Here is a 12,703-nt window from a genome sequence, read left to right on the forward strand (position 1 = left end):
TCCTAAACCATTTATTTTGCTGTGAAGGCTAAGAATTCAAATGATTCATAAAAGGGGGGAAGTTAGATGACTTGTGTTTTTTCTTCAGAAAATGATTTTCTTGTCTCCCTTATTTTATCACAATAGTGATCTTGTGTCTATATTTGTAATGAAACTTAAAAATATTATTCAGGGTTTCACGATCTTGTGTCTATATTTGTAATGAAACTTAAAATATTATTCAGGGTTTCATGATCTTGTGTCTATATTTGTAATGAAACTTAAAATATTATTCAGGGTTTCATGATCTTGTGTCTATATTTGTAATGAAACTTAAAATATTATTCAGGGTTTCATGATCTTGTGTCTATATTTGTAATGAAACTTAAAATATTATTCAGGGTTTCATGATCTTGTGTCTATATTTGTAATGAAACTTAAAATATTATTCAGGGTTTCATGATCTTGTGTCTATATTTGTAATGAAACTTAAAATATTATTCAGGGTTTCACGATCAGACTCGTAAAAATGCGAATAATCAGAGTTGGATTTATAATCTCTAAAACATCAAAATAATAAATATAGGAAAACTTTAAAATAATAAGTTGGAATTTTTTGTCTTTTTTAATTCGAAGAATCAAAATCAGATCTTGTGTCTTCCAACTTTGCATTGCTGATATTATTTAAGTAATCATTACATTTATTATTTAATTAATTGGAATTCATTATTGAAATGAGTATTATTTATTTATTCATTTATTGCGGACTATTATCCTCATCTTTTAGTTGTTGTTGCATGATGTTTCGGCAACTATTCCTCTGGCTTTCGTCAGGTAAACAACAACTAAAAGATGAGGATAATAGTCCGCAATAAATAAATAAATAAATAAATAATACTTATCTTAATAAATATTCCAATTAATTGAATAATATATATCCAATTCGGTACAGACCCGACAATGGAAGATCAGATTATAAATAAACGTGGATTTATAAGACCAAAAAATTCAATCTTGATCGCCCTTCGAAGCCTGTGCTGCAGTGGATAGACGTTGAATCTCTACGGTTCCAGGTGAGAATTGTCTGAAGATAGCGGTTTCAATCCTACCCAAAGCTGGCCAGAGGCTTACTTGGTGAGACAACAACAACTATGGAAGGCAGTAAATGCTGAGGATGCAGTTAGGAGATTCGGAGTTCCTATCCCGTTGTAGTTACAACCTGCTGAAGGCCAGAGGAATAGTTGGCCGAAATGTCATGAAACAACAACTAAAAACGATGAGGATAATAGTCCGCAATAAAATAAATGAACTCATTACATTTGCCCAACTGTTCTATATATAAAAATGTTATTTAACAAATTGTTACTTTTAAATACTGCTCAGATACACAATCTCCATTAGTAAGGATAGATTTCCATTTTGCATATGGTGAATATTCGTTAATGATCCAGGAGACAATAGTTCAATCTTCGATTAAACTGAACTAATGATGCAAAAAAGGTACTTGATGCTTTCTTGAAAAATACTTTGTATTATATTGTGAAGAATCAAGGATAAGTGGAGTAATCCAGAGAAAAGAGTGTCACCCTCCCCTGCATCTTAGATGAAAAAAGAACTTCTTATCACCCTCAACTATCGTTTATTTATATGTTAATTTTTAATCTAAATTATCTTTTACTTGATGGAACGCTGATGCTACCAGAGCAGGTTGTCTGAAGATACGAGCTTCTGGACCAAAAATGCACCAGACGTTGATGTTATTGTTTTTTTCCACTTTTCCTTTGAAAAACTCAATCATGTTCTCAAAAGCCAAAAACAGAAACAACAATTTTCATCTACAGAACAACCCAACCAAACACCATAAATTGATATGCCGTAAAATAAATAAACTAAATTAAACCTCATGAATAAATGTTTGAAGATATAAAGAACTTAAAGCATAAAAATTTTTTACAAAATTAATGGATTTGGCATAAAATAAACTGAGTTAATATGCTGTAAAAGAATAACCAAACAAATCATAAATGAAATTATCTATACTATTAATAAAATTCTAAATTTTTATTTATCGTGTGTGTGTGTGTATATATATATATATATATGATTTTTTTTATACATCAGTACCTATGATTTTTTTTTATAAATCAGTACCTATGATTTTTTTTTTATAAATCAGTACCTATGATTTTTTTTTATAAATCAGTACCTATGATTTTTTTTTATAAATCAGTACCTATGATTTTTTTTTTATAAATCAGTACCTATGATTTTTTTTTATAAATCAGTACCTATGATATTTTTTTATAAATCAGTACCTATGATTTTTTTTTATAAATCAGTACCTATGATTTTTTTTTATAAATCAGTACCTATGATTTTTTTTTTATAAATCAGTACCTATGATTTTTTTTTATAAATCAGTACCTATGATTTTTTTTTTTATAAATCAGTACCTATGATTTTTTTTTATAAATCAGTACCTATGATTTTTTTTTATAAATCAGTACCTATGATTTTTTTTTATAAATCAGTACCTATGATTTTTTTTTATACATCAGTACCTATGATTTTTTTTTATAAATCAGTACCTATGATTTTTTTTTATAAATCAGTACCTATGATTTTTTTTTTTATAAATCAGTACCTATGATTTTTTTTTATAAATCAGTACCTATGATTTTTTTTTATAAATCAGTACCTATGATTTTTTTTTTTATAAATCAGTACCTATGATTTTTTTTTATAAATCAGTACCTATGATTTTTTTTTATAAATCAGTACCTATGATTTTTTTTTTATAAATCAGTACCTATGATTTTTTTTTATAAATCAGTACCTATGATTTTTTTTTTATAAATCAGTACCTATGATTTTTTTTTATAAATCAGTACCTATGATTTTTTTTTTTATAAATCAGTACCTATGATTTTTTTTTATAAATCAGTACCTATGATTTTTTTTTATAAATCAGTACCTATGATTTTTTTTATAAATCAGTACCTATGATTTTTTTTTATAAATCAGTACCTATGATTTTTTTTTTATAAATCAGTACCTATGATTTTTTTTTTTATAAATCAGTACCTATGATTTTTTTTTATAAATCAGTACCTATGATTTTTTTTTATAAATCAGTACCTATGATTTTTTTTTATAAATCAGTACCTATGATTTTTTTTTATAAATCAGTACCTATGATTTTTTTTTTATAAATCAGTACCTATGATTTTTTTTATAAATCAGTACCTATGATTTTTTTTTATAAATCAGTACCTATGATTTTTTTTTATAAATCAGTACCTATGATTTTTTTTTTATAAATCAGTACCTATAATTTTTTTTTTATAAATCAGTACCTATGATTTTTTTTTATAAATCAGTACCTATGATTTCTCACTGATAAAAACTCACTAATACATCTTTTTTATATAAATCATTGCCTATGATTTCTCATCGATAAAAACAGGTGAGGTTTTGTAGAGTCTGTGTAATAAAAATACTTTCCAATTTTGCAGTATCTTCTGCTTCTGTCATATTTTCAACTCATTTAGGTTTATCACATCAGCAGTTTACCATTTTCTTGTTTTTCATGCCTACTGGTAGCTCTTTCTGGAAATTGAGTGACAATAAACCTATTCAGGATTTCTGTATTGTTCCATTATTATAAATAATATGTCACAGTCAGTATGTTTTTTCCATCGACACCAAAGTCAAGAGAGCATAGATCATTTCAGAAATTATTTTTTTCCTGTTGATAGCAATATGGTGCTAATTTGCCTTTTTGAGAAGGGGTTAGTTTATTGCTAATTGCCTGAGGCGCCCCTACCAATGAATACCAATGGGGCTTCCCAGGCATTTTTTGCATGTCAGAGTGCTCTTCCGCTGAGGCGCTGGCTCTTCAATCCCACTTTCTGACTTTGTGTCACTTCTTCCTAGAGGGAGATAAATAAAATAACTTTCTATCTTACAACTAAAATTTGCCTTTTGTTTTCTTTTCAATTTTCTTATTTTGTTTTTGCTGGGGATGTGGCATTCTACAGGATGCCACATCCCCCAGCAAAGATACTAGTAATAGATACCTGTTACTTCAGACTCTTCAACCGTGACATCTTTTTAAGATTCTATGCATCCTTTTAAGTGCAGTTGTTTGTATTTCTCTTGCACTTGGCTCACCAGGTATTTTTTTGATATTCTTTTTTTTCATGAGTTTGGTTGCTCTTATAATTATTGAAATGATGAGGATCTGAAAATTTCAGTTTCTTTTAATATCGTACATAAAACCTTGGTATTTAATTATCTTCTCCCTTTCTACTCATTTTAAGCCAGCATAATTGTGGACAAAAATTTCTACTAAGGTTACTTCTTTCTCCTTTTAGTCCCATATGTCAGGTTTAATAGCTACATATTTTTTTTTTTAGATATGTAACTATAGGAATGGCATAGTCATAATGGATGGTGTATGACTTAGTTCCAACTGTTCTTTCTGGTATATGTTTTCAAAATTTGCTACTGCATTCAATATTCAACTTTTTACAGATGGTCCTGAGGAGATAATTACAGACTTTATTGTATCACATTGTATAGTAGCCATCCTCCAGCAGGTTAAGTGGCTCACACTCTCTACTTCTGTGTAGCAGAACCTACGCTTGTTGTCTTTTTTAAAAAAATTTTTTTTTTTTAGGTTTAGGGAGGTCAGTTTCTTTTAGTTTCTTTTATTTTCCTGGTCAAGATTTCATTTGATGTTTTGCTCCACTTTTCAAACTTAGTGGTAGCAAAACAGCAGTGCCTTCTTTTGAACAGCAGATAATGGTTGAGCTTTTAAACCCCTTATTTTCCTGTTTTTTTTTTTGTTTGTTGCTACAAATGATGGGATAGGGAGGCAAGACCTTTTTCATAAAGGTTTAATGGCTGACCCAGGTTAGCCGCTGTCATTGCTGAATACCACTTCTAGATAGGAAGGTTTATACTATTGTTCCTGCCTGGTGTATATCCTGGATGCTGGCTTGTGTTTTAGTTTTATTCATGTTTTTATGTGAGTTTGTCGTTGTCTATGGCTTTTATTTTTGTATTAACTTGTGGAAACAGCACATTATTATTATTTTTTTTAATGTTTGATCAACGTTTACTTCAAATGGGACATATCTTCATGTCAGTCTCTGACAAACCCTTATCCAGAGCATCAGAGTGGTGTAATTGACATTCAAGTTTTCTTGTTTTTCTGTATAAAGTTCAAAATGTGCAAGCAAATAAAAATGAAAATGGCTAAAAAATATCTCATTGTCAGTATGCTTTAGGTTTTATTTTTCATTCCATCAGAATAATTGTTTTTATTAATATATATATATTTTTATATAAGTTGTGAATTATATATATTTTCATTTCAGTTATGTTTAGAAAACTTCTTTTTATTATGAATGATTGTAAGTGTGGCATTCATTCTTTATTGGTCAATAATTTTTTTTTTTTTTTTAGTTCTAATTTAAAAAGGAGTAAAGACACTCGAACAAAAGCCCAGAAACGGAATGACATCAAACTTGCCATGTTGGCACCAAATCTAATCGAGAAAGATCCACGGGTAAGTTCATTAATATGCAACCACGATACTTCATGATATTCTAGAGAGAACAAAAAAGCATTAAAATTTACTTAACACTTTTCCTTTCCACTGGCTACCTTCCTCTATAAACACTATTCTTTCTTCCCCTACATTTGTAAATACAATCCTTTCCTCCCTCTTCCTCTATAAATACAATCCTTTCCTCCCCTACCTCTATAAATACCTTAATTTCTTCCCCTACCTCTAATAAATACCTTCCTTTCTTCCCCCTACCTCTATAAATACCCTCCTTTCCTCCTCTACCTCTATAAATACAATCCTTTCCTCCTCCTACCTCTATAAATACAATCCTTTCCTCCTCCTACCTCTATAAATACAATCCTTTCTTCCTCTACCTCTATAAATACAATCCTTTCCTCCTCTACCTCTATAAATACAATCCTTTCCTCCTCCTACCTCTATAAATACAATCCTTTCCTCCTCTACCTCTATAAATACAATCCTTTCCTCCTCTACCTCTATAAATACAATCCTTTCCTCCTCCTACCTCTATAAATACAATCCTTTCCTCCTCCTACCTCTATAAATACAATCCTTTCCTCCTCCTACCTCTATAAATACAATCCTTTCCTCCTCTACCTCTATAAATACAATCCTTTCCTCCTCCTACCTCTATAAATACAATCCTTTCCTCCTCCTACCTCTATAAATACCTTCCTTTCTTCCCCCTACCTCTATAAATACCCTCCTTTCCTCCTCTACCTCTATAAATACAATCATTTCCTCCTCCTACCTCTATAAATACAATCCTTTCCTCCTCCTACCTCTATAAATACAATCCTTTCCTCCTCTACCTCTATAAATACAATCCTTTCCTCCTCTACCTCTATAAATACAATCCTTTCCTCCTCCTACCTCTATAAATACAATCCTTTCCTCCTCCTACCTCTATAAATACAATCCTTTCCTCCTCCTACCTCTATAAATACAATCCTTTCCTCCTCTACCTCTATAAATACAATCCTTTCCTCCTCCTACCTCTATAAATACAATCCTTTCCTCCTCCTACCTCTATAAATACAATCCTTTCCTCCTCTACCTCTATAAATACAATCCTTTCCTCCTCTACCTCTATAAATACAATCCTTTCCTCCTCCTACCTCTATAAATACAATCCTTTCCTCCTCTACCTCTATAAATACAATCCTTTCCTCCTCTACCTCTATAAATACAATCCTTTCCTCCTCTACCTCTATAAATACAATCCTTTCCTCCTCTACCTCTATAAATACAATCCTTTCTTCCTCCTACCTCTATAAATACAATCCTTTCTTCCTCCTACCTCTATAAATACAATCCTTTCCTCCCTCTTCCTCTATAAATATAATCCTTTCCTCCCTCTTCCTCTGTAAATACTCTTTCTTCCCTCTTCCTCTATAAATACTCTCCTTTCTTCCCCCTACCTCTATAAATACTCTTCTTTCTTCCCCCTACCTCTATAAATACTATCCTTTCCTCTCCTACCTCTATAAATACAATCCTTTCCTCCCCTACCTCTATAAATACAATCCTTTCCTCCCCTACCTCTATAAATACAATCCTTTCCTCCCCTACCTCTAGAAATACTCTCCTTTCTTCCCTCTACCTCTGTAAATACTATCCTTTCCTCCCCTACCTCTATAAATACAATCCTTTCCTCCCCTACCTCTATAAATACCCTCCTTTCCTCCCCTACCTCTATAAATACACTTTCCTTTCCTATCACTATAAATACTATCCTTTCCTTGCCCTTCCTCTATACATACCATCCTTTCCCCCCTACCTCTGTAAATACCCCCACCTCTGTAAATACCATCCCCCCTTCCCTACCTTCCTCTATATGTCATCCTTTCCTCCTTAACTTTCTTCTGTAAATCTCCTCTCCTTTGTAAAAGTAGACAAAATATTGTTCTCATTAAGTTGACAAGATCCATTCAATAAATGGAACAAAATAATAGTGAAATATATTTCTGGTCTCCGGACGTTGTTTCTCGCACAAAGCCAATCCTAGTGGGACTCTTCCTCAAATAAAACACATTTTTAAACAAAGGGAATATCTCTTGGGTGGTCTGATTCTGGCCAGAGATATTTTCAGCTCTCTGTACCTCCCCACTTCATCTGGCCAAGCATCTATTTCTGCAACGTCTGTGATTCTCAACTTCACGTCAATGCAAAGTTGGCAGTTAAGTGAGTATGCCTACCTTAGATATCTTTTATATTTATAGTTGGAGGATGGCTCTGATGTCAACTTTCTGAACAAGTTATTATGCTTTTTTTCTGGGTCCATAATGTAACAACAATGAATTTCCAATTTTTATTGTTTGGCATTATAAATTATACACAAAATTTTTATTGTTTGGCATTATAAATAATACACAAAATTTTTATTGTTTGGCATTATAAATTATACACAAAATTTTTATTGTTTGGCATTATAAATAATACACAAAATTTTTATTGTTTGGCATTATAAATAATACACAAAATTTTTATTGTTTGGCATTATAAATAATACACAAAATTTTTATTGTTTTGGCATTATAAATAATACATAAAATAAAAAGAGTTTGGCATTATAAATAATACACAAAATAAAAAGAGTTTGGCATTATAAATAATACACAAAATAAAGAGTTTGGCATTATAAATAATACACAAAATAAAAAGAGTTTGGCATTATAAATAATACACAAAATAAAAAGAGTTTGGCATTATAAATAATACACAAAATAAAAAGAGTTTGGCATTATAAATAATACACAAAATAAAAAGTTTGGCATTATAAATAATACACAAAATAAAAAGAGTTTGGCATTATAAATAATACACAAAATAAAAAGAGTTTGGCATTATAAATAATACACAAAATAAAAAGAGTTTGGCATTATAAATAATACACAAAATAAAAAGAGTTTGGCATTATAAATAATACACAAAATAAAAAGAGTTTGGCATTATAAATAATACACAAAATAAAAAGAGTTTGGCATTATAAATAATACACAAAATAAAAAGAGTTTGGCATTATAAATAATACACAAAATAAAAAGAGTTTGGCATTATAAATAATACACAAAATAAAAAGAGTTTGGCATTATAAATAATACACAAAATAAAAAGAGTTTGGCATTATAAATAATACACAAAATAAAAAGAGTTTGGCATTATAAATAATACACAAAATAAAAAGAGTTGATATGCCATAAAACAAGATAAACGAAATCATTTTGAAATTATTTTAATTTCTCAACAATTTAAACTGTTTTTTTGTTTACTTTATTTAGCGAGATCACAGAGATACGATTTTTGCTCAAGCTTACTTGACTAAAGTGAAAAAGACTTTGAAAAATGATATGGATCGATACGAAAAGTTCCTGAGAATTCTTTTTGAATTTGGCAGAAGTGATCATTCACCAGTTGTGGTAAGTGAACACAATAGTTTTTTTTTCTCTTATTGTTATTTTCTGTTCATTTCTAATGGTAGTATTGTATGATGGTGTTGTTACATTGCGTGCATAATAAATCAGATCTGTATTACAGAATTATTTCCTGGATTGAATGAAAGACGGGTGACGTAAAGTTGAGATAGAGAGCAACAGGTCAAATGATAGAAAAACAGTTGAATGATGATGAATGACACCATGTTTTTGAGCTGAGAGAATCAAAGGTTTTCAAATGCCTCTCCATGAAAGCCACATGAATAAGACACTGCCAATAATATAGACAACTTGATAATCTGAGAGGAATGTTACTGTGATGTTCTTTGTCTGTTTGCGCCACTCATTTCAGTAAGTAAGGAATTAAGAAGGTACTTTTTTTTTTTTTTTTTTTACAGCGGAAAAATGCGTTTTTATGAGAGTGCAATCTTTGAATATTTTTAACACATCATGGGGAGATAACTCGGTTTAAAGCGCTGACATTCCCTCCCCATCTTTAATACTAGCTTTTCTTCCTAAAAATTGAAACATGACTCGCTTTTGCTCTGTATAATAACAAATTGTTTTTTGGCTGTAAAAACAAAAACTACTTGATAAAATTAAGTGAATTTTTTTTTTTCCGGAGAACTTCATTCCATAACGGATATGTACAATATAACCTTTTTTTTCAATGTTTTCATTTTGTAATGTCTTGATTAAACTGTACAAGTATCAAATAATTAGCTAAGATAACATCAGTCACTTTCTCCTAAACCAATTCTCTCCAAATAAAACCTTGAAGAAAACTCAGCAAACATTTCCTTGTGTTACTTTCTACATAAAAAAGCTTATTGTGTAGCAACCACTACATGAAACAGTGATAAAAAGAAACGGGAAGCATGTAAAAGACTAGCATATATAAATCAAGATTATTATTGTGTTGTTGAAAACAATACAGCAAGTAATTAATTGCTTTGATTTCTACAAGAAATAATAGATATATATATATATATGGCATAATCGTGTTGAACCTGGTTAGTACCAGATGGGTGGCCATTTGGGAACTCTAGGCGCTGTATGTGATCTTTGCTTAGCTCAGCATTTGTTTCCAGTCGTCCTGTACATACACTTCACTTGCCACTAATATTTAACAATGTCAACTCAGGAGAGGTGTGATTGGAGATTGCGCACCTCCTGCCACAAAAATTTCATGCACAGGCACCACTTCGTGGGTATCCATAGTCTGTCAAAAGACTGAAAGAGTCCTCCTCTAATAGGTAGACTAAAAGAAACATATCTTCCTACCATAAAGAAATCATCAGATTTCCTGCCCAATAAACTGATTTTTTTTTTTTTTGCTTTTTAATTTGCAAACACAGGCTCTAGATTCAAAAATTGAATTTATTTTGGGAAAAACCAGGAAACGTGTAGGAAACACTGTTTTCCAAACTTAAAAGTATTTTGAGGCCTCTTTGTCATTATAAAGACAAAAATAAATAATCAAATCAGCGAGTGTTCATTTACATAATAAGCTGATATCAAATACAATATAAGCATCACTATTACAATAAACCCACAATGACTGGTGGAGATGATGGTGGCTAAGAGGTTAACAGCATAAACTGAAAACCTGAGTTTGCCAAATTCGAATGTAGTTTGTTCTAAAGAAATACTTTAATTAAATCCACACTTGACCTTGTGTCTAACTGCCTCAAAGGAATGTAAATAAAATAAATGCATTGCAAAAAATAAACGCATTGCAGAAAAATAAATAAAATAAACGTATTGCAGAAAAATAAATAAAATAAACGTATTGCAGAAAAATAAATAAAATAAACGTATTGCAGAAAAATAAATAAAATAAACGTATTGCAGAAAATGAATAAACTAAATGCATTTCAGAAAATGAATAAACTAAACGCGTTTCGGAAAATGAATAAACTAAACGCGTTTTGGAAAATGAATAAACTGAACGCGTTTCAGAAAATGAATAAACTGAACGCGTTTCAGAAAATGAATAAACTGAACGCATTTCAGAAAATGAATAAACTGAACGCATTTCAGAAAATGAATAAACTAAACGCATTCCAGAAAATGAATAAACTAAACGCATTGCAGAAAATGAATAAACTAAACGCATTGCAGAAAATGAATAAACTGAACGCGTTTCAGAAAATGAATAAACTGAACGCGTTTCAGAAAATGAATAAACTGAACGCGTTTCAGAAAATGAATAAACTGAACGCGTTTCAGAAAATGAATAAACTGAACGCATTTCAGAAAATGAATAAACTAAACGCATTTCAGAAAATAAATGCATTGCAGAAAATAAATAAAATAAACATGTTGCAGAAAAATAAATAAAATAAACGCATTGCAGAAAATAAATAAAATAAACGCGCTAAAATTAATAAAATAAACGCATTGCAGAAAATAAATAAAATAAACGCATTGCAGAAAATAAATAAAATAAACGCGTTGCAGAAAATACACAGGGAAACAAACTAATACACATTTTCTTAGAACTGCTGCATAATTGTTGCAGTTAAAAAAAATTCTACTCCCTTTTCTTTCAAAGACATTGAAACGAAATCCATTCATATTTGTTGAAAGTTTTATATCAATAAAACCTTTTACTTTACATAAAAATGCTAAGAGCCGCTTTCAGCTTTTCTTGGAAGCAGCACTCTACAAATGAACAACTTTATTAACACTTTCCCCAGATCTCAACTTTGATCAGAGAGAGAACCAGATTTGATGGTTATTGTTAGAGAGTTAAGGATGAAATTGTCAATGATGTTCTTTGGTGAATGTCAAAACCTGGATATAATTAAGTGAGATCATACAGAACCTGCAATGTAGTTATGAAGATCTGCCTGGTGAGATTGAGGACAAAGCGAGATGATACGGAAGTAAAGAAGATCTATAACAGAATAAAATATGATGATGATGAATGTTTGTAATTTTGTGTTTGTTCATGCTTATGTGATATGATGACGTGCCATGCCAGGTCCCCAAACAATGAGAGTAAATAATTCACTAAGGTACATAAAGGTGATCGGAAATAGGATGGGTAGTCAACTGGGATTGGCTGAGAAGGTAAGTCACTTTTAGCTTAAACAAAGATGAAATGCTTAAGATTTTTCAATCCTGAGTCAATATATTTAGGAGTCAGAGTTAGTTTAGGGGAGTTGACAATTTTGTAGCAGATTGGTCAAAGCTTTAACAAATGATGAGATGAACTGAAGATTTCCAAGTAATGACTATGATACATCGTCAAACAAGTTATCTCAGTTGGATTTTAGTTGATACAAGTGAGAATGCCAAATTCGAATTCAGTTTGTTTCAAAGAGATAATTTAATCAAACCCACACTTGACCTTGAAGAAGGAGGCTCGATAAAGGACATATGTGCAATAGCAGGACTCGGCTCATGTCACACTTCTGAGAAAACCCAGAAGTGGTTACTTGAGAACTTTCATGACTTCATTAGTCTCAACATCTTTTCCGGTACTCCTGCAGTATTTTACCCACCTATTTCACGATCTTTGCCGAGCGTTGACGAACGCCTTCGGCGTTAACGCCGAAGAAAGCCGAGAATTCGAACTTACGGTGCAAGAACGCTAAAAGTCTGTGACTAGCAACAAGGAAAAGATATTACAAGCACACAACAAAATGGATAAAATTAATAAAAAAAATTTGGATAAAATAAA

General features: G+C 30.8%; 1 protein-coding gene across 2 annotated transcripts in view; it reads left to right on the forward strand.

Annotated features, from left to right (window-relative positions):
- The first annotated feature begins 5,392 nt into the window (after positions 1-5,392).
- LOC145291972 (uncharacterized) overlaps positions 5,393-12,703 on the forward strand; it is a 38,574-nt gene continuing 31,263 nt past the window's right edge. The window contains exons 1-2 of one of the 2 annotated variants that reach the window (XM_080137912.1): positions 5,393-5,554; positions 8,860-8,997. In XM_080137912.1, the coding sequence (XP_079994038.1) occupies positions 5,519-5,554; positions 8,860-8,997 (174 nt within the window). In that variant the 5' untranslated portion in view covers positions 5,393-5,518. The remainder of the gene's footprint in view (positions 5,555-8,859; positions 8,998-12,703) is intronic. The other variant, XM_080137913.1, reaches the window with a different exon arrangement.

This window comes from Euprymna scolopes, chromosome 13 (assembly GCF_053919585.1).
Source record: "Euprymna scolopes isolate OS-2025 chromosome 13, ASM5391958v1, whole genome shotgun sequence".
Taxonomy (NCBI): Eukaryota; Metazoa; Mollusca; class Cephalopoda; order Sepiida; family Sepiolidae; genus Euprymna; species Euprymna scolopes.